Source organism: Equus asinus, chromosome 2 (genome assembly GCF_041296235.1).
Source record: "Equus asinus isolate D_3611 breed Donkey chromosome 2, EquAss-T2T_v2, whole genome shotgun sequence".
NCBI classification, from domain to species: Eukaryota; Metazoa; Chordata; class Mammalia; order Perissodactyla; family Equidae; genus Equus; species Equus asinus.
In genome coordinates, this window is record NC_091791.1 from 95,041,163 (window position 1) to 95,062,922 (window position 21,760).

The 21,760-nt window shown below is 49.6% G+C and overlaps 1 protein-coding gene across 1 annotated transcript in view; it reads right to left on the reverse strand.

Moving 5' to 3' along the window:
* Positions 1 to 401: 401 nt before the first annotated feature.
* SH2D4B (SH2 domain containing 4B) overlaps positions 402 to 21,760 on the reverse strand; it is a 71,024-nt gene continuing 49,665 nt past the window's right edge. Inside the window, exons 7-8 of the mRNA XM_070493939.1 lie at positions 6,636 to 6,856; positions 402 to 2,962 (exon numbers count right to left, since the gene is read on the reverse strand). Of these exons, the coding sequence (XP_070350040.1) occupies positions 2,870 to 2,962; positions 6,636 to 6,856 (314 nt within the window). The 3' untranslated portion in view covers positions 402 to 2,869. The remainder of the gene's footprint in view (positions 2,963 to 6,635; positions 6,857 to 21,760) is intronic.

The following is a 21,760-nucleotide window of genomic DNA, read 5'->3' on the forward strand; positions in this document are numbered from 1 at the left end:
GGTCTTTCTGCATCCAGATTTAATTCTGAGGATAATGAAGAGTTCAAGGGTACCAAAGGCGGACACACTGCCCAAGCTCCAGGTCCCATGTCCGCATGTCCCTCTTAATGCCCACTCCCAGTGGCCTCCTTCAGCCCACGCCCCTCAGAAGCTCCCCCACTCCCCCATCACAGCTCCCCAGCCCCACCACGCCAAGATCTCCTTGAATCCCTACCCCAAGCTACCCTTCCGTTCCTTACAATTTATCTTCCCTTAAGTTGCAGAGTGCTTTTTACAACTTCTCTTTCTGGTTATAGATTGTAAATTCTCCCTCTGCTGGGTCTTGTAGCAGACTGTTTTTCATTCTATTTGTAGGGCTCAGGGAGAAAAAAAAAAAGGAAAAAAAGGCAATTCCTTTATTTGAGAATCCTGACATTTATTAGCATAATAAAACTCTTGAGATGAAATTGCAGTTTTCCAGACAGTAATTTCATTTTCAGGACAACCTACAGGGAATTTATTTTAAGGCCAGGTAAAACCTAAAATATATGAGACATGCAGAAAGTGCAGGCCCCAAATAAAATGAAATAAATGTGTTAGGCATGGAAAATGCAGCTGTTGTCTCCCCACATTTTAATTAGGGGTGACAGAAACAACAGCTCGGGGATTCAGGTTCTCAACCTGTCTTGGTTGGCTTTCAAAGCTGCTTTGGAACAAAAGGTTTCTTCTAACACCTTGAGAATCATCACATTATAGCCCCCTGACACGTCACCGCTGAGCACGACATCGTTCCTGCTGTCACTGTGTCGTCGTCAGCAATACCTTTCATCTAGACGGGCTCCCACGTTCATCATTTAATTGACCGGCCAAAAAACCTAGTGAGGCCCATACAGAAAATTTTCTTCTGTGCTACGGAGCTTTAGTGACGTTAAATGACTTGAACGAAGTCACAAAGTCGGTAAGTAGCTTGGCCAAAACTAAAATTCAGTTCCTCTGGGTCTAACAGAAAGAAGGTAATGACAATAATCATCAGCTATGGTTTTAAAGGGTGTTAGAGTTCAGAAAGCAGGTTCCTGCCATCACTTCGTTTTATCCGGTCAGAGGCCCTGGGAGACAGGCAGACAGGAGGGATGTCATGGACCCAGGCTGGTATTATTGAGCACATTTGTACAATACGTCCTCACCTGGCTTCCCCAAAAGGCAGAGCCTGCAGCAAATGCTGATGTGCTGTATAAATCTTACTCAGGAGTGCAATCTCTGGGAGCCGGAGGGAGAGAGAGAGGCGAGCGAGGCAGAGAAGGGGCAAGATCAGGTACTGATCTGGCCATGGCTTGGTTTCCTCATGGCTGGTTGCTGGATCCTGAACTGTCTTCTAAGAGGCCACAGAGAAGTGCCGCTCAGAAGAGCCCCCCCGAGAAGGAGGAATGGAGACCAAGAAATCTAGCAGCCTCTGTCTCTCACTGAGCACAGGCTCACTGAGAGGTGGACCTCCTCCTGGCTGCACGGCATCTTATGCCTCTGCAGCAACAGGAGGTGAGAGGCCCAGAGCACCACATGGGACAAGGCACCACTGCCTATGCTCACACAATGCTGATCAATACAGTGGGGAAAGCACAGCCCAGGCAAAATTGATGGCAGTGGGGATGACTGGGGTGAAACAAGCAGCCAAGGATCTGAGGAACAGGGGAGGCCCGAGGGGAAGCCGAGTATAAGATGTTTGATGCAGTCATCAAGTGAAGTAGACCAGTTCACCGACATCCAGAGTCCATTTGTCCTCTGACTCTCAGCAAATGCAACCCTGTGATCATTACAACACTAGTAAGTTTCAGCATGGGAATTTGGACCAGGTCTGCTTGATTCTAGAGCCCGTGATAGTCCCATCATAACCTGCTGTCTCCACGTATATGTCCATAAATATGAAACATGAGTATGCACAGACACCATCCCTGAGAGTTACTGGAGTTCTTGGGAGAGTCTTCTTGTTAATAAGAAGAACATACTCAGATTAAGTGGACAGTAGACTACGATCTAAAGGACTACAGGGGCAGAGGTAACCATCTGAGTACCCCACACAACGAGGGCCACATCCTGGAGGCCAAAGGCCTTACCAGACGTCTACAAACCACTCTTGGACTTATAATTCACCCCAGCTCTTAGGCACATCTGTAGGAAGACATGAAACCACTGCCTCAACATTGCAGAACAGAGCCAAGAGGTGATTCCCAGACCAAGGAGGGCTGGCAGAAGATGAGGAAAAAGGAGGCGGGGCAGATCGGTCATCAGTTCTGGAAGCTGGGGCTCAGGAGCCTTGGTAATTCCAATGATAATATCAATGAGGATGGTAACAGACACCATTAAAGATGCAGCATCTATGTCTTCCATACAAAGCCTTTACGATATTTCTTCCGTAACCTCCATGACTTTATACACAGTGACAAATAGGAAATCACTTACTAGAAATCATGGCTGACTGGTGTTGGAAAACTTTCAGAAGAAGTGCATTCATTCAACAAACGTTTATTGAACGTCCACCATGTGTTCAATTCAGAGTTCGGCACTGGAATTACTTGGATTATTAAAACATGACCCATGTCCTCTGCGAGCTCAGTTTAGGGCAGTCATGACAAAGAGACTTCATCTTCTGAGGTCATATCTAAACTCTTCATGAAAGAGTTGCATCAGCTATTAGCAATTTCTGTCCTAGGCATGGGGTTGGGGACCACAAGCACCTATGCCATATATTTCATAGCCCTTGAAATATATAAATCTACTTGTTCCTCTGGATGGTGGTGGAGCTTTCAAAAGGCCATAAGGATTCGAGCTGGGAAGTTCTTAAGTGGAGTTCAAAATAGGATGCCCAAAGGAATCCAATTGATAGGGAAGGAAAAAATCATTCAAACAACAGGTGGTAGTCTGGTGGGCTGTCCCTCTGTCCACAAGGCTCCTGCAGCAACTCTCCCCCTGAAACAGTGATAATTTCCTCCTAAAAGGAAAAAAGAGAAAAAGAAAAATTCATTTATAATCCAGAAAGGGGAATAAACATCCACCCGAGAGAGATTAGTTCAAAAGAGAAAGACTAAGAATATCTATCTGCCTCCTCCTCACTCTAACTTATAGAAATGACAGGAAAAAAATATGCTTTTAAAAAGAAATGAATCCACAAAATATGGAAAAATCAGAAGGAAGGACATCAACAGAGCAAAAATGCTGAAGAACCCTCAAAAACCAAAAGGCATACAGGATGAGATAGTCAGAGGAGTTAAGGTGGGGCAGGGGCTAGAGGAAGTGTCAGCAGGGCAGACTGGGGGACCCCAGAGAGCAGAGTTCCTTGCCTCAGGCAGGTCAGGAAGCGAGGGGAGGCACGCAGTTCCTTGGGAGGCAGAAAAGATCCAAGAAATTCACACTCCCATGCCCAAGATGAGCTACCCACCATCAACCCAACCCTTACAGTACGAAGAGATTCCTTGGGAGGCAGAAAAGATCCAAGAAATTCACACTCCCATGCCCAAGATGAGCTACCCACCATCAACCCAACCCTTACAGCACGAAGAGACTGCATCTAGGAAACAGCAGCTGTACCCACTGATGGAGAAACAGGAAATCCACAGTTCAAAGACCCCCTTATAGCCCAAAACTTATAAACATTTAAGGAAAATCATAACCATAAAGGAAAGTGCCAAACTCAACAACAGAGCCGACTCCCAAGAAAATATCAAGCTTATAAAACAAACAGGAAGAGCCTCTAAGAGACGTGTATTTAATCTCCTCGGTGGAATGAGAAGATACATCATCCATGAAACAAGAATGGGCTATTTCAAAAAAAAGAACCAATTAAAGGAGCTGGAAATGTAAAAGATGCCCGTTCAAATTAAAAGAAAAATTTCAACAGAAGAACTGAAGAGGAGAATAGACACAACTAAAGAGCAATTTAGTCGCCGGAAGAATTGACACATCAATAAGAGAGACATCAAAGAAGAAAAATGGATGAAGGATATGAACAGACAATTCACAGAGGAAATCCAAGTGGCCACTAAAATACGAAAGATCCTCAGCATCAGTGATAATCAGAGAAATGAAGCTTAACAACAGTGATGGACAGTGTCTGCCCATCTGATGGGAAAAAATTAACATGACTGATCATCCCAGTGTTGGCAGCAGCATAGGGAAATGGCCTCATCCACTTTTGGCAAGAGCATGAATTGGTGCTATATCTTTGGAAAGCAATCTGGCAGATCTTTTCAAATTAAAACGCGCATAGACTCCTATCCAGCAATTCCAGTTCGAGGGACCCACCCTAGAGAAATACTTGCACACGTGCCCAAAGTGACACACACAAGCAAGTCTCGGCAGCGAGGTTTGTGACCACGGAGACCTGAAAGCTGCAGACGTGGCCTTCAGAAGGAGGACGGACAACTAAAGTGTAACATGCGTCCAAACCGTGGAATACCACAGAGCATTTACAAGCACGGGGTACACGTATGACACGGGAAGACCTCACGGATGTATTCCAGTAACAGCCAGCATGTCCTGATAACTTACAAACGTGGGTGTATTGTTTCAGCACTTTGCACAGAGAAAGCTCCTCGAATCTTCACAGTGACCCTACGAGGCAGCACTGTTACTAACCCATCTTACTGGAGAGGAGACCAAGGTACAAAGGTCTGAGCAGCTGCCCCAAGTTACACACAGAAATGAAGCTGAGATTTAAAACTTGGCAGCCTAATTCCAGGGACCATGCCTTCAAAAAATACACTCTATGATACATTAACGATGCTAAAAAAAAAATCAAATTTCTGAGCTACTGGTAAAGGATTATCCAATTTATGTGAAAAATAACAAAACTATGTATTTCCTCACGGATGTAAATTTCTACATTAATGCCCAGGAAACACCTGAACAAGTATGTTATGAGGCAAACTGATAATTCAAGGTGGAGGATGAAAACGGAGATTTGAAACAGATGAGCCCCTCACCTCATATTGTGTTTGATTTTTTTTAGAATGTAATCATGAATTAAGCGTGTAATTAAAATTTTAATTTATAGAAGCTGGCCACCAGATCTCCAGGTGGGCATAAATGCAATCTCTCTTTAGTGTCAGGAACTAAATCGGCCGTCTCAAGTCTTAGATCTGGGAGAGAACACAGACCTTCCAAGACATCTTGGCAAGTGTTCCTCTGTGGGAACCTGTCCACAGCATCTCTGAGAAATGGATGTTTGCCCTTCGCTTGAATACTTCCAGGGACAAGGAGCTCATAACTGCTCAAACCAGCTTATTTTGGACAGAGGACGCAATGTGGCATAGAGGAAAAAGCTCAAGCTTTAGTGGCACACGACCTGAGGCTTGACTCCTGGACCTGGCCGGTACCAGCCCTGAAAACTTAGACAACCTCCTGAACCTCCCTGCCTCAGTTTCCTGATCTGCAAAATGGGACTAACATGCCACCCTCAGAGCTATCATGATGACTAAATGAGAACCTGGATGTGGAGCAACAGGCACAGTGCTCGACACAGAGAAGGTGCCATATCCACACCCCCTGCCCTTCTCTCTCCTGGAGTTGTCACAAGCCTGTTCCCAACACAAGCAGAATTCTGCCTTGACCTGGTCAGTCTAGTTTTCCAGTATTACCCAGTATTGGTAAACGGGTGAATTTCTATGAACTTATAAGGTCAGAGCCCTGGGGACATCCGTGAAGAAAAAGCAATGCAGATCCAAGAGTCCACACTATCACTATTACTATTGCAAAAACCCAGTGACACAGGCAAGCAACTCTGTGAACTTTTTACAACTGCAAAGCTCAGGTGATGGTGGGTCCCTGAGCCACCACGACTCAGTCCCTTGGCATCCCTGGGTCCTGCCTCTGGGTCACCGAGCTCCCCCTCTGGCTTCCTCCCAGTTACTCCCAATGCCAGCAGCCACCTGAACACAGAAGTCACTTCTCTCTACACACGCTGTTTGGAAGGTGACATCCCTCTGGATGCGAGGTCCACGCAGGGAACAGAGAACAAAGGAACAGAGAACAAAAACAGTTTCGGGCAGTAAGGACTTCCACACCACGTTATGGTTGGCGTGCTGTTAGGGACACTCCCTCACTTAATGCTCATGGGCCCTGAGCTAAGTATTAGTCACACCCGCCTGCCCCATTAGGAAACTGAAGCTCAGGGAGATGAAGTGACCCGCCTGAGGCCACACACCTAAGTGATAAAGCTGTAGCTGGAACAAGAGACATAACTCGATGAGAAAAGCTCCTCTATCCACAGAGTTGCTCTCTAGGTTTCAGCTCATCTACGAAGCCACCAGGGGCCTGCCCAGAATGTCCTCAGGAGGGACCCCTGAGGATGAAGTTGGACAGAAGGCTGGTCAACCAGCTCCTGAGAGCTGACAGCAAGGAGCACCCAGGTACTCCAGGTGAGAGGGCGCCTGGGGAGCCTGCACCGTCAGAGGGCAAGCCCGACAGAACAGTGGGTCCCAGAGCCTGGTCTAGCCAACCTCTGGTCTCTTCTACCCGACACTGCATATCCCTGGGACCCTAAGGACCTTCTGGGGCTTCCTGCTCACTCTCCATCCCCACCTCTTAGAATGCCTGCAGCCCGGCTCCCCGTCCAGCTCAAGCTTCTGCCCAGGTCGTCTCCCCACGAGCCCCCCGAAGAGGGATACCTTGTGGAAATCAACAAGATCGGTGAGTGTGGCGTGGCGACTGGGGTCTACCCCCAGGAAGCTGTAAAAGTCCCCAGAGGCGTCCACGAGAAAGTGCTTGAACCCATTCTGCAGGCGGTAGGAGAGGGTGTAACCCCAGATTTTCTCACTGACCCGAACCAGAAACGCTCCCTCAGTCATGTTCTCCAGGAGATGCTCTGCATCTTCTCGGCTAATAATTCCTGGTTTAAAACAGAAAAAAAAAAATGTCAGCAGGTTCTGCCACCCCTGCACCCTCAGCCTCCCCCACTCACCCAGCCCCTCATCCTCCGTGGAGGGTTTGGGGAAGGGAGGGGCTTTGGGGGCTGTCTGGCTCTCGCCTCATTTCACAGAGGGCGCATCTTGGCCCAGAGCAACCAGGCGTGAGTCTGGGGACCACAGTTTCTACTAAGACCCGAGTTTAGCATGCTTTTCTCCAAATTAAGCCACACTAATTTGGATTAATCGGGTAGGCAAAGAATCGGTAATGAGGTGGACTTATAGCACCTATCGATTACAAATACAAGTCAACACACACTGCCCTGTGGACAGCTTTAGGAGTTCTGTTTTAATGACGAGACCAGGACGACTCTGGATTCCTGACTCAGTTGTCTCTCCAATACCAGTGAATGAGCGCCTGAAAACGGTATTTCCTCTTAAGAAGTAAAAAGACTTCCTCCGTCTACCTGTGGACGCTGGGCAAACAGGTTCCTAACAGGGGCACAAAACTGAGCTTCACTCCAGCTCAAGGGACGAAACTCACTCAGGTTCTGCAGTCCTTCACGGTGCGGTTTCAAGTAGGAAAGGCGGGTCTGCCGTGGAGTTGTCGGTATGTCAGTGGCAAACCCCCGAATGCTTGGAGGAGCTGCTCTCGTCTGAGCAGGGCAGTTTACTGGATCAGATCCGGAGGCCGGACCGTGGGAAGATGCGGGCAGTCGGAAGACCCAGACTACCTGCCAACTCTGCCCCCACCTGGCTCTCTGATCTTCAGCCAAGCACTCAACTTCTCCAACGTCCTTTGACATCTAAGTGATCATCTCAACCCTCTACTTCAAAAGCAAGTGACCATTTGGCTAATCAGGGTCTTTGGTTGTTCCATATAAATTTTAGGATTCTTTGTTCTATTTCCATGAAAAATGTCATTGGACCTTTGATAGGCATTGCATTGAATCTGTAGATTGCTTTAGGTAGTGTGGACATTTTAGCAATGTTACTTCTTCCAATCCATGATTATGGAAGATCTTGCCGTTTCTTTATGTCTTCTTCCATTTCCTTCAGTAATGTCTCATAGTTTTCAGTGTACAGGTCTTTCACCTCCTTGGTTAAATTTACTCCTAGGTATTTTATTCTTTTGGTTGCAAGGGTAAATGGGATTGTATTCTTGATTTCTCCTTCTGCTAGTTCGTTGTTAGTGTATAGAAATGCAACTGATTTTTGGATGTCGATTTTGTACCCTGCAAATTGACCCTCTTTGTTAATTATTTCTAATAGTTTTTTGGTGGATTTAGGGTTTTCTATATATATAGAATCACGTCATCCACAAAAAGTGACAGTTTCACTTCTTCCTTTCCAATTTGGATCCGTTTTATTTTTTTTTCTTGCCTGATTGCTCTGGCTAGGACTTCCAACACTATGTTAAATAAGAGTGGTGACAGTGGGCATCCTCGTCTGGTTCCTGGTCTTGGATAGCTTTCAGTTTTTCTCCATTGAGTATGACATTGGCTGTGGGTTTGTCATGTGTGTCCTTGATTATATTGAGGTACTTTCCTTCTATATTCATTTTACTGAGAATTTTTTTTATCATAAATGGATGTTGAATCTTGTCAAATGCTTTCTCTGCATCTCTTGAGATGATCGTGCAAAGGAATCCTGAGACAAAAGAACAAAACTGGAGGCATCAAAATCCCTGACTTCAAAATATACTACAAAGCTACAGTAATCAAAACAGCATGGGACTGGCACAAAAACAGACACACAGAATAATGGAACAGAATTGAAAGCCCAGAAATAAACCCACACATCTATGGACAGCTAATATTCTACAAGGTAGCCAAGAACATACAATGGAGAAAGGAAAGTCTCTTCAATAAATGGTGTGGGGAAAACTGGACAGCCATGTGCAAAAGAAGGAAAGTAGACCATTATCTTACACCATCCACAAAAATTAACTCAAAATGTATGAAAGACTTGAATGTAAGACCTGAAACCATAAAACTCCTAGAAGAAAACATGGGCAGCACACTATTTGACATCTGTCTTAGCAGTATCTTTTTGAATACTATGTCACACCAGGCAAGGGAAACAAAAGAAAAAAATAAACAAATGGGACTACATTAGACTAAAGAGCTTCTTCCAGGCAAAGGAAACCAGGAACAAAACAAGAAGACATGAACAGGCATTTTTCCAAAGGAGATATATGGATGGCCAATAGGTACATGAAAAGATGTTCAACATCACTAATCATCAGGGAGATGCAAATCAAAATTACACTAAGATATCATCTTATGCCCAATAGAATGGCTATAATCACCAAGACAAAAAAGAACAAATCTTGGGGAGGTCGTGGAGAAAAGGGAACCCTCATCCACTGCTGGTGGGGATGCAAACTGGTGCAGCCACTATGGAAAACAGTATGGAGATTTCTCAAAAAACTTAAAATAGAAATACCATATGACCCAGCCACTCCACTACTGGGTACCTACCCAAAGAACTTGAAATGAAAAATCCAAAGTAACATATGCACCCCTATGTTCATTGCAGCATTATTCACAATAGCCAAGACATGGACATAAACCAACTTCCCAATGACTGATGATTGGATAAAAAAGATGTGGTGTATGTGTGTGTATATATATATATATATATATATATATATATATATATATACACAATGGAATACTACTCAGCCATAAAAAAGACATAATCATCTCATTCGCAACCACATGGATGGTCTTTGAGGGCATCATGTTAAGTGAAATAAGCCAGACAGAGAAAGACAAGCATTGTATTATTTTACTCATATGTGGAAAATAAACAAACTTACAGACAAAGAGAACAATTTAGTGGTTACCAGGAGCGGGGGGGAGGATGGGCATGAGGGGGAGGATGGGCACAAGGGGTGCAGGGGCACATTTATATGGTGTTTGACAAATATTAATGTGCAACTGAAATTTCACAATGTTATAAACTATTTAGACCACAATAAAAAATTTTTTTTAAAAAAAACACAACCCACCAACTGAGAGAAGATACTTGCAAACCATATTTCTGATAGGGGTTTAATATCCAAAATATATAAAGAACACATACAACTCAACAACAAAACAAACAACCCTATCAAAAAATGGGCAGAAGATCTGAACAGACATTTTTCCAAAGAAGATATACAGATAGCCAACAGGCACATGGAAAGATGTCCAACGTCACTAATCATGAGGGAAATGCAAATCAAAACCATAATAAGATATCACCTTACACCTGTCAGAATGGCTATAATTAACAAGACAAGAAATAACAAGTGTTAGAGAGGATGTGGAGAAAAGGGAACCTTCATACACTGCTGGTGGGAGTGCAAACTGGTGCAGCCACTATGGAAAACAGTATGGAGATTCCTCAAAAAACTAAAAATAGAAATACCATATGATTCAACTATTCCACTGCTGGGTATTTATCCAAAGAACACAAAAACACTAATTCGAAAGGATACATGCACCCCTATGTTCATTGCAGCATTATTCACAATAGCCAAGACTTGGGAGCAACCCAAGTGCCCATCAAGGGATGAATGGAGAGAGAAGGTGTGGTACATATACACAATGGAATACTACTCAGCCATAAGAAATGATGAAATCCAGCCATTTTCAACAACATGGATGGACCCCGAGGGTATTAGGCTAAGCAAAATACGTCAGAAGGAGAAAGACAGATGCCATATGATTTCACTCGTATGTGGAAGATAAACAAACACACAGATAAGGAGAACAGATTGGTGGTTACCAGAGGGGGAGGGGGTCAGGGAGGTGCAAAGGGTGAAGGGCACGTGTACGGTGACAGAGAAAAAACAGTCTATTGTGGGCGAGCAACTTCTGTCTCTACAGAAGTTGAAACATAATGATGTACACCTGAAATTTACATATTATAAACCAATGTGATATCAATAAAAATAATAACAATTTTAAAAGGCACATTATGACTTTCAAGTCAGATAAAGAATTTAAAATCATTTCAAAACTGAGAAGAGCAGTGGAAACATTGGCTCTTGTTATCATCCGTTACTTCCGGGAAGAGGTGACTTGAACATTGTCTGTTCACACACCCACTTGTTCACCCTCTACACACATTCAGGGGGATTATTTGCTGTCAGTGACACAGCAGAGGGCAGAAGGTAGCTGGCTGCCCGTCCCATGGCCCTGAGGCCCCACATACTGCGGCTTCTCCCCATCTTCAGTGCTGCTCCCAATTCACCGAAGACCCACTCCCCTCCCATTCCTCTCCGACTTGACATAAGTGACAGGGCTTTCCTCACGCCCAAAGCAGAGGACACAGAGGCAACTACACTGTCACCTGTCCCCCTTTTATCGACAACCAACACAACTGGGGGCCACCACTTTACTCCTTCCCCAGGACTTATCAGGAGGCAATCAAGCCAGCTACCCCCTCCCCAACCAGGCTACACATGGAGAAAACCTACATGGGGAGAGACAGAGGGAAGGAGGCGGGGAGCTCTCCCACCCAGGGCGCCTGAGGCATCAACATAGGATTCCTGGGGCTGCCCCATGGAGGCCTTGGTGCCTTCAGCCAGATGGGTGGTGACAGCCAACAGAGGGCCAAAAGGGCCCACCCAGAGCTGTCCAAAGACCCAACACTGCCCCTCCCCCCCGCAACACCAGGAGACCTAGACCCTAAAGGGGGCTGGAGGGTCAGGGAGAGGTAAGTAAGAGGAGACGGGGGAGAGTCAGGACTGGGAAGAAGAACCAGATGATGTCACCCCATCCCGAGTCCATGTACCCCAAGCTGAAGCCCAGCCTAGACTGGAGCTGGACCGGCCGAGCGTCACTTTGGGTGGGAGACTAAACAGTCCACTTGGAATATGACTAACATCCGACTGTGACCAGTACCCCCGGCCATGACCTCTCTGCCATCTAAAACCTTTGAAGGCCTCCCACTGGCCTCCAGCAGAGTCTGGGCTCAGGAACAATGGATGCCGGGCTCCGGGCCCCGCCCCTGCCTGCCTCTCCAGGCCCATCGCCCGCTCGCCTCATGCACCGCTCCCGGCTGCCCACCACAGGCCCCCTTGTGCAGCGCCTCCTCCTCATTCCTGGCCCCCTGGCCCAGCTGACCCTGAGTCCTCAGCCAAGGACTCCTCTCTTCTCCAGGAAGCACAGGCCGCCGGCTGCCTACAGTCTACGTTCGTGCAATTTAGAAAGAGACATCACTCCTCCGAGGGGTTGAAATAGAAAAGGGCGGCTTTCTGGGCCAAAACGGCAAAACTTACTCTTCTGCATTCCAAACCTTGTCCCTGCAACCACCCCCCTTGGCAGGGTCCCTTGATTCAGTGTCCAACCTGCGCAACCTTCACAGGAAGTCGTTTCTAGCTCAGGCTGCAGCAGGTCAGAGGCCCCCACCTTCTCCTGTGCCCTCTCCCCTTCATCCTTACAGGCATTTCCTCCAATAAACCTCTTGCCCTTCTGCTTCTTGGAAGACCCGAACAGACCCCAAGTGCCTGGGATGTTGGGGGGTTTGTCTGGGGCAGTGACCAAGCGTGTGGACTAAAATCACAGCTCAGGGACCTGATCAACAGGTCGCCTTGGGCAGGTGACTTAAGCCCCTCTGAGACCCAGTTCCGTGTCCTCATCTATTAAGTGGTACTGATAATACTACCTGCATCACGAGGCTGTTTGAGAATTCGTTAAAGGAAACCATGAATGTGCTTATTGTGGAGCCTGGTAACACAACGACTATGTGACACACTGTAGCACATTTGCATTGGATACACTGTGTCTTACACATGTGCCAGCACTGATGTCACTTTGTGCTGGTAGCAGCGATGGGCATAGCAGTGCCAGGCTGTGCCCCCACGCCAATCCTCTCAAACAGAGGCTGCTGAGGGTGACGTCCTCTGAAGGGCACTGCTGGGATCTCTGGGCCCCAACCTGGGCCATAGAGTCAGCCGGGCCCCTCCCAGGAGAGTCTGCAGGCATCTGAGAGAATAATAAGCATCTGTGGATTCTGCCTCCTCTTTCATACTCAGCTGGAAATCCAAACTGTGATTTGGCCCAAGAAGAAAGGTGAGACAGCCTCACGGTTCAGGATGGCAAAGACCATTTCACAGAAAACCCAACCCCCAACAAAATGCCGCTGGTGGCCAGGAGCCCTGCAGGAAGCCTGCAAGGAGAAGCTGTCAGGTTTTCCCACCCCATTCGCTCTGCCCTCCCCATCTGCCTCTGCCCTGGATTGCCTCTAAGCCAATTGTCCTGGGAACTGGGCATCAATCTTACCCCACCCCACCCCACCTCGGCCCCTCCTAAACACTCTACCTCTTGGCCGAGGAAAGAGGGCTGGGCCTCGCCTCACCCCTTCTGGCTGGGAAGTGAGCACTCCGTTGGGATCACAGAAACTTCCTAACTTGCTGACGACCAGGGCTGGCTGAGGGATGCAGCCCAACCAGCCTACGCTCCGGGGTGGCTGCTCCGGAATGATCATGGGAGAAGCCAACTGCAGATTCTTTCTGAGCCACTTCTCACCCCGGACAATCGGAGACATGTTGTTTCCAGGGAGATTTTCTCTCCTCCCTTCCTTTCTTCCCTTTTCCTTCCTCTCTTTAATAAACATTTATTAAGCAATCTCTGGGAGCCAGGCCCCATGCTGGGCACCTGGGAGTCAGCAATGAGTGACACACAGTTTCTGCTCTTGAAAACAAGGCTCACAGTAGCCGGTGGAGACAAAGGCCAGGTGGGCGTGGGCTCAGCTGCTGTGGTGGCAGCTAGGGGAGGCACGCCCCACCCCCCCCACCAGCAATGAGCCCAGGATGGAAGTGTCAGTTAGACTGAGAGCAGAAAGGCCAGGACAGAGGGACAATGCAGGGAGCGCAGTGGGCTGAAGGAATTAGCACACGGTTCTTTGTCGCTCAAGCAGGAGCTGGACAGTGGTGAGATGCAGTGGTAGGAAGGGGTCAGGCCTCAAAGTGCTCTCCACGCCGTTACAAAGATTATGGACTTAATTCTAAGGGCAACGGGGAGCTACTGATGTTTCCCAAACAGAAGAATGTGAGAATGTTCGAGGGTGGAAGATGGATCGAAGGCGCATGGACTGGAGGCAGACAAGCCAGGGATGTGAGCTCCGAAAGGGCTTCCTCATCTACGGATTGCTCCAGAGCTGTGTTTCCACAGTTGTAGCATTGAAATCCAGCTCCCAGACCAGCAGGCTGCTGGAAATGGCTTCCATCTTGAGGCAGAGAGGCAACGGGACACACTGAGGGTGACAGAAGAAGCCTCATGCCAGAGTCAGCACGGGGCACCATCTGGGGACTCTGTGGCCCTCATCTCATTTCGTCTTCCTAACATCCCTGTCCTCATCCGTTCATAACGGAGGGTCCGCAAGACAAGTGACTTACCCAAGGCCACACAGCTACTAAGTGGTGGAGCCAGAATTTGAACTCAGGTCCTTGGACTCCAAGTCCAGTGCTCTTTGCCCTACACCGTGACATCTCAGGCAGAGGACAGTAAGTGCAGTGAAAGACACAAGAAGGAGGGGACTAACGGGGCCTGAAGAAGTCAGAGCAGGCTCTGCAGAGGCAAGGAAGGGGGATGTGAAGGGGGCCCGGAAGGCCGGGCAGACTCTGTGTAAGCAGTAAGTGGTGGTGCAAGGATGAAAGGGGAGCAGAAGGGACAAGATGAGTGAAGAGTCACAGTGAAGGCTAAGAATGACACATCCCCGGACATTTAGATAATGTGATACAAGAGACGCTGAATCTAAGTGTCAGCTGGTTCAGAGACATGGAGACAGAGCTGAAGGTCTAAAGCACGTACAATCTGAATCCCGAAGAGCAGAGGGGAGGAGACAATATTGAAAGAGCGAATGGTTGAGAATCAAAGACACATCACAGTGAAGCAGCCCCAAGCTCCTCAGAGTCTCACTCTGTCAACCAGACAAAAGGCAGATGACCCGCAAAGAGTAAACACAAAGAGTAAACAACTGGGCTGGTGGCCGACTTCTCAGTGACAACAACAGAAGCCAGAGCACAATGGGCCACTATTTCCAGTGTGCCGAGAGAAAAATTAGTGTGAGCCCACCTGTCAGCAAAGCCTCAAGCTGGCCCGGGACTCACCTCCCAGCCCCTCCTCCACTCCATCCAGGGCCCTGAAACCATTAGCTTGGAAGTGGACCTCAGTCACCAAATGAGCTGCTTTTAGTTCTCTGTTAAGGCTTCTCCTGGGAAAGAAAGAGACCCAGATGGGCCAGACACGACGTTTTACGTTTTATGGGTCTCAATTCATCTGACGTGCATATTTCTTAAGGCTTTCGCCGGTCCACAGCTCCTCCATTAGTGCTCAGTTCTTTCTCATTCATTTTTGTGACTTTCCTCTTTTATTGCCATACTTCCCAGATAATAGCATTAAGGAGGCTGGAATTATTAAGCTCTTCATTCTCAGTTTCTCAAAGCATCCTAAAGCGGCAGAGATTGTGATGAATGGGTTCAAACGCCTTCATTTTTTATAACTCCAAATGAAATTCAACCATGGCTAACTGGTGAGACAAGGGTTTCACGGGACAAGCTTCTTGGTTCCAGATATATTCACGCACAAGAGGGAACATCCCGTGCCCGCGATCGTCTGCTCCAAGATGACAGGCCAGGTTCGAATAACTAATGCGGCCGATCACGACAGAGGGTTGCAACCACTCAGCAAAACGACCTCTGAAACTGGCTATGCAAGGATCCTGTGCAGCACAACCCCAACCGGGCATATAAATTTATTATGGGACTCATGCCAGTCTCGCCGACAGGCCCCACAGTGTCCCTAGGACAGAGGACAGGCGACTTCCCTCTCTGTGGTGGACATTGATTGGTTCCGCCTGCCCAGGACCACTGGCCCTTCTTCTGGCCATGTGACCAAACCAGACCCAGTAAGGGAGAATACTGGGACTAATCCTGGGACTGGAGAGAAAAGTGTACCCTCTCTTCTGCTGGATTTGAATCTAGGAGAACGTGGGCACTCGAGCACAGGCCCATGCACTGCTTGAGAAAGAAAACAACGAGGTGAGCGGCAGAGCTGAGAGACGGAGAGAGGAGGTGCCGAGAACTTAAGCTCCTGGGATCAAGCAAAGCCTGAAGCTGCCCCTCCGTTTGGGTTTCTCCGTCAACTGAGCCAGTAAATTCTCTTTTTTGATGCTACAGGTTTGATTTTTTTCAGTTACTTGCAAACTTCCACGAGGGCAGAGAAATTATCGGTTTCATTCACCACATGCCTGTGTGTGCCTAGCACACAACAAGAGCTCAACATCAACAATCAACAAACCAATTATTTAAATACCTCGCTCAGGATCCTGCCTCCGAGAGGCCCCGCCCAGGCAACATAACGATCCCAAATGTGGACAAGTCGGTTTCAGGCCATTTACTACATGAGGACTCTGCAGGCCGTACGGAGACCTGAGCAGCCCCCTTCAGGAATTCCGTGGGGGGCTGATGCCAGCCTCGAGGAGCAGACACCTCCCCAGCTGGGACTAAGACATGGCGGCTGAAACAGCTGGCAAGGCCCCAGAGACGGCTGGGTGTCTCCTAGAGGAAGAGCCGCCTCTTCCTCCTCTGGAAAGACACTGACCCCCTGGGTACAATGTGCCCCGGGACAGTCACTCAACCTTCGGAGCCTCTAGCTCCTCACCTGTGCGACGAAAATGGCTGCATTGCATCACGGATGAGAGCGTGGACCATGCAGCCAGACTAGCAGGGTTGGGATCCTGCCGCCCCATGCACTAACAGTGAGCCGCGGGCAGGTGGCCTCGCTTCTCTGCTCCGCTTCCTCATTGTGAAATGGGGCGGGTGCCAGAGGCAAGTGCACAGTGATGTTGAAGAATTAAATAAGTCAATGTACGTGAGATGCTTGGAGGAGAGCGGGCATCTGTGAGCCCTGCATACCTATTACCCCTCCAGAGAGCCATGTGGGGCACAAATGAAACCCTGAAGTTCAACGTTTACTCAACACAAAGCTGTCACAAAGCAAAGATTCGATAAACTATCAGTTAAAACATACAAGCCAGCATGGCCCACAGGTGAGGCCAGCCACCCTGAGGAGCGGTCCAAGGTCAGGCGCCCCCCTCCAGGGATGCCACCGTCCCAGCGGTGCCTCTGTGCACCTCCCAGTGGACACAGCCCCACACAGAGCAGAAGGCCTGGAAGCAGAGCTGGGGACCAGGATCTCAGCCACACACCTTTGTGCAGGACAAAGTGTGCACATCCATATGGCAGCCCCACCCACGACCACCTCCCACAGCAAAGGGAAGCCCCAGACGCTCAGAGGCCCTCTTGGGGAGAAGCAGGGAGGGGAGGAAAGCCTAGAGGCTGGTCTCCCCACAGGGACCAAGTCAACAGAAAAAACTGCACCATCGAATAGGATGACGTTAAACAAAATGGACTAGAGTTTTATCCCCACTACCTGGAGGGGAAGAAGGGGGCGGCGATAATTCTTGAGATCCGAGAAATTGTGGAGAAGTAAAGGAACTTTGCTTTTTCACGTTTTCTTTGCACACAAGCTTGAAACACAGCTGCAGGAATGTCGATCCCACCCTGCTGTCTGCAGGGGGTAGATAGTGTCCCACACATCAAGACCACAGACGCAAGCCAGGCTGACCCCTCCAGGAAGTGGCCAGGGGCTGTCGCATCCCTGTGTAGGGGACGCGCTCCGCCTGGTGTGCACCTGGGGGGCTGGTGGGGGAGCGTGAATCATAACAGCCAAAAGCAGAATCATTATTTTAAATGAAACCTGTAAGCAAGTGACTCTGGCAGGCGAATCTGTAAAGAATGTAATTACTAAACAGAAGGTGCTTTGAGTCTGATAAACTTTCAGTAATTAAGCGTGAATATTAACGTGAGTCCTCATCTCCAGATGAGGCTTCTCAGCTACTCCTGCGACCGGACTTTGTCCTCCAGTGAACGTCAAAGCCGCCACATTCATTTCTCAGAGAAGCAGCGAAAGAACGGTTCACGGTGGGAAGCGGAGGGGAGGAAAGTGTGTGATCTGATGGAAGCCTCATCAGACGGGACAAGCCAGGCCTTCACTGTCCTGACAAGGGGCTGTCTGGCCTCTGTTTACAGCCCCGGCCACGGGTGCTAACGACTCCTGGACGTCCTTTATTCCATCTCAGAAAAGTAACTGCTAGAAAGTTCATCAGACTGAACCAAAGCCGGCACCAGCTGCCCAGCGTCCCGGCCCTGAGGCCCTTACAGGTCGGGCGTGTAGTGGTTTGAAGACAGAGCTGTGCCCCCCAGCCTCAAGTCTCCCTTCTCAGTCCTGTGAACACATGAGGCCGAGGGCTGTGGTCTGAGCAGGAGCCCCAGGGGCCAGGGCTGGGATGAGCCTGGGGCTGGACGGGGGAAACCAAGAGCACAGGGCCCGGAGCAAGGAAAACCCAAAGGCAGCTTCCTGGAGTTGAAGAAGGTTCTAACCTGTGAGGGGACCTTCCCCGAGTTAGGGAGGCAGGAGGAACCTTCTGTAACCACCAGAAATACAACGGGACCGTCCGAAGTATATCAAATCATTGCATCACCAGAAATCACTGTTGATCGCTATTCTGTGTGCTTTTTTAAATCCAGATAGAAAATAAGAAATCAGTTCTATGAAATCAAATCCACATCCCCAGGTCCTTCAGCCTCTGACCTTCCCACACATCTTTGCTACCCACATCTGTGGATCAGAAACGAAGCACTCAGAAGAACATCTCAACCACAGGCGGGAGGCAGACCAGGCACAGAGGGTCTAAGCTCAGAAATGCAGAACCAGGGACGGCTGAAAGCAAAGAGTTCACATCTCGGGAATGCACTGCAGTCCACGCCTTCCTAAAGCAAAAAATGGCTCCGCTCTTCTTTGCAATCCTTTTCTGAGACTCTACAGCCAGTGCACGATTTTTAAAAAAAAGAAGGAAGAAGATTCCTTTATTTCTCAGTTGGAACAGCTTAAGCTGGAACTTAAGAGGAAAGTAGGTCAAGTGACCCACTTTTTTCTTCTTTAGAATTTTTGCATCTGGGATCAGACCTGGTGGAAATTTTCCCTCCCGAATTCTGCCCAGGAGAGGAAAGTCAGACATCACGGATGTCTTGACGTGATGGATCACGAGATGCTGGTCATGCCCCTAATGACCCACATGTACCCCTCACAGCTTTCAAAGCACTGTTCAAGATGAGTATCGTATTCCTAACAAAAGAAAGTTCAGGCTTGTGCTTTTTTACAGAAGCCTCAATAAGTGTCACCTTCCTCTTGTGCGCTGTCATTTGATGTCACCTTTCTCTTTACTTCCAACTGACGTCACTGGCGTGTCCCAAGGGCAGGAGCCGCCACTTTCATACTTCCAGGCCTGATGTGCCTCCCCAAAGGCGGCCGTGGTTCCTTATTCCATACGACAAACAGGAGCATTCGCCGCTTGCCAGGCACGTTCTAAACACTTGGCAAACATCATGCACTGAGTCCTCATAGCACCACAATGCAGTGGCTGTTGCTATTTCTCCACCTCCGTTTTCTTCAGCATCCTTTGCTTAACGTGGATTCGGTGCCTGAGTCCACACCGCCAGGTCCCCACTCCGGCTGCCACCTCTCAGCTGGTCCCCAAGCCTCACCCTGGGCTCGCATCCTCCCCCTGATCCTGGAAGCCAAGGCCCAGGGCTGAGCTGGCTCACTCTCTGCACCTTGGCCCCTGACTCCAGCCCCTGAGAGTGGTCCCGAAGAGCAACAGGGCATCCCCAGACTTTCCCTCCAGCTGCGGACGGCGGCAGCTCCACTCTGCAAGGTCACAGGAGGAGGAGGGGTGAGACATAGAATAAAGATCTCAGGCTGTGTGTAAAGGAAGTTCAAATGAACATCTGGGGGGACTGTAAATCCAGAGGGGACATGTTTTTGCCCCAGTCTCCATCCCTGGAGAGCAGTGTATTCAAGGAGCCGCCAGAATGGAGTCAAAAACCAGGAGCCAGGAGCCCTCATCTTGCCCCAGCTCCGTGCTTACTGCTGTGTAAACAGGGGTTGGTTTCTCAAGCTCTCTGGGCCTCCACGTGGTCTCCTGTAAAGGGCTGTCCATGCCCGGCTCAAGGCAGCTGAGAGTACCCATGAGACAGTGTCCATCAAACTGCTCTGAACAGCGACAGCCAGGCGGACATGCCAGACCACACAGCAGCATCGTGCCAAGTTCCACGCACGGTCAGCCCTGCTCAGCCCCCAGGCCCTTCCTGCTCTGTGCAGCTCTGAGAAGAGGCGGCCTCCCAGAGCAGCAAGGAGACAGGCCGAGCCAAGAGGCCATAACCACTCAGCCTCCACCTCCCGGGGCACAATCTTCCCACCTTGCCGGGGGCCGCCTCCTTGCAGGACAGCCTGGGGGGGGGTCTGCCCCCGCCCACAGGACTCTGGGCAGGCCATCCAGAGGGCTCACCACCGCCTGCACCTTGGCTCCTGGCCCAGAAACACCACTGGCAGCAGAGAAACAACGAGCAAGGCTAAAGAGAACACCTGGGCCCTCAGCCCACAGGCTCCCAGGCACCCAGTCCATGGCCAGCCCCACACCCCGGCCAGCATTCCAGGTGCTCCTGACCCCCTGGGCAAACAGGAGGCTCGGCAGGGGCAGGGCCAGGGATCTTGCAATGATGCCGGCAGAACCCCCCCTCAGAATCACACCGCATAGCAGGCGCCAGGGCAGAAAGCAGCAAGGCCGCCCACTCCCCAAGCCAGGGGCCCACAGGCCGTCTACAAGGCCCCACAGTGAGCTGTAGCCATCAAGAGGTCCTTTCTTCAGAACTCCCAGCCCAGCCCCTGCTCCATCCTCTCTGATAATCTCCCTCAAGATAAAGTCCCTCAAGACAGGACTCCCGAGCCTGAGAAGAGGTGGCTCTGCCCCCACCATCCCACCACAAGGCTCCTCTTGTCCCAGACAGACATTCCCCCAGGGAACCGCTAACAACGACCAGTATGACCTCTATTTCCTTCCCATCCTCTGGACACATCTGGACACACTGCGGTCAAGAGCAAGGAGTCTGCAGGGCTGGGTGACTTCTAGAATCTCACCACTCTGTGACCAGCACCATCCCTCTGCTCTAAACGGCTCTGGGGAGCCAGGAGGCGGCGCCCATGCCACGTGGAAGCTCTCGCTTCACACAGAGAGCCCCCGAGCTGCTGCGCTCTCCGTAGACCGTGCTGTCTGCACTGATGGGGGCACCTCCTCCACGGCGAAGACCCCGCTTCGTGCTCGTGAGAAACAGGACGATGACACCCACCCGGGCGCAGGTGAGGCCACGCCTGGGAGCCGCTCCCAGCACCTGTGCAGCATCCCACAGGAACAGGTCACCAACACCAACCGCACCACCGGCTGCACAGCTCTGGACCCTACCAAGCCCTAGGGACGCACACAGGACAGCCAGCGGGCTGTGGCCAAGACCGTCAGCCCCGGGGCCATGCTGAGACTGTTTTCTGGAAGCAAAGCTCATGAAGAGGAACGGGTTCCGACTGAGCCAGTGTTCAGACAGAGGATGCTCTTAACAATTTTAGATACATGTTGAAGTCCCAAAATAGGCTTTTTTCCCTCAGCCAAGCTTATGTGCAGTACTTTTCCCAGGAGAATTTCTGCATAACCAGAAGTCTCCCTTATGGCCCCTGGAACCTGACGACGGACAAAGGAGGAGTGAGGGATGACTTGACTGCTTTCTCTCCCTTTTTAACAGAGGAGACTTTATGGAGAAGCCCGTGGTCCCCGTGGGAAGCCATTTCCCCCCATCCCTGTGCTCTGAGCCCATTTCCCCAAATGCTTCCCAGAGGAGGCGGGGTCGCTGGTGGCCCACCATGGACTCAGGGGACATCATCACCGACACCGACGTGGCTCGTTATGGTGGACAGAGCACCTTGGTGGGATGATTTTCATAA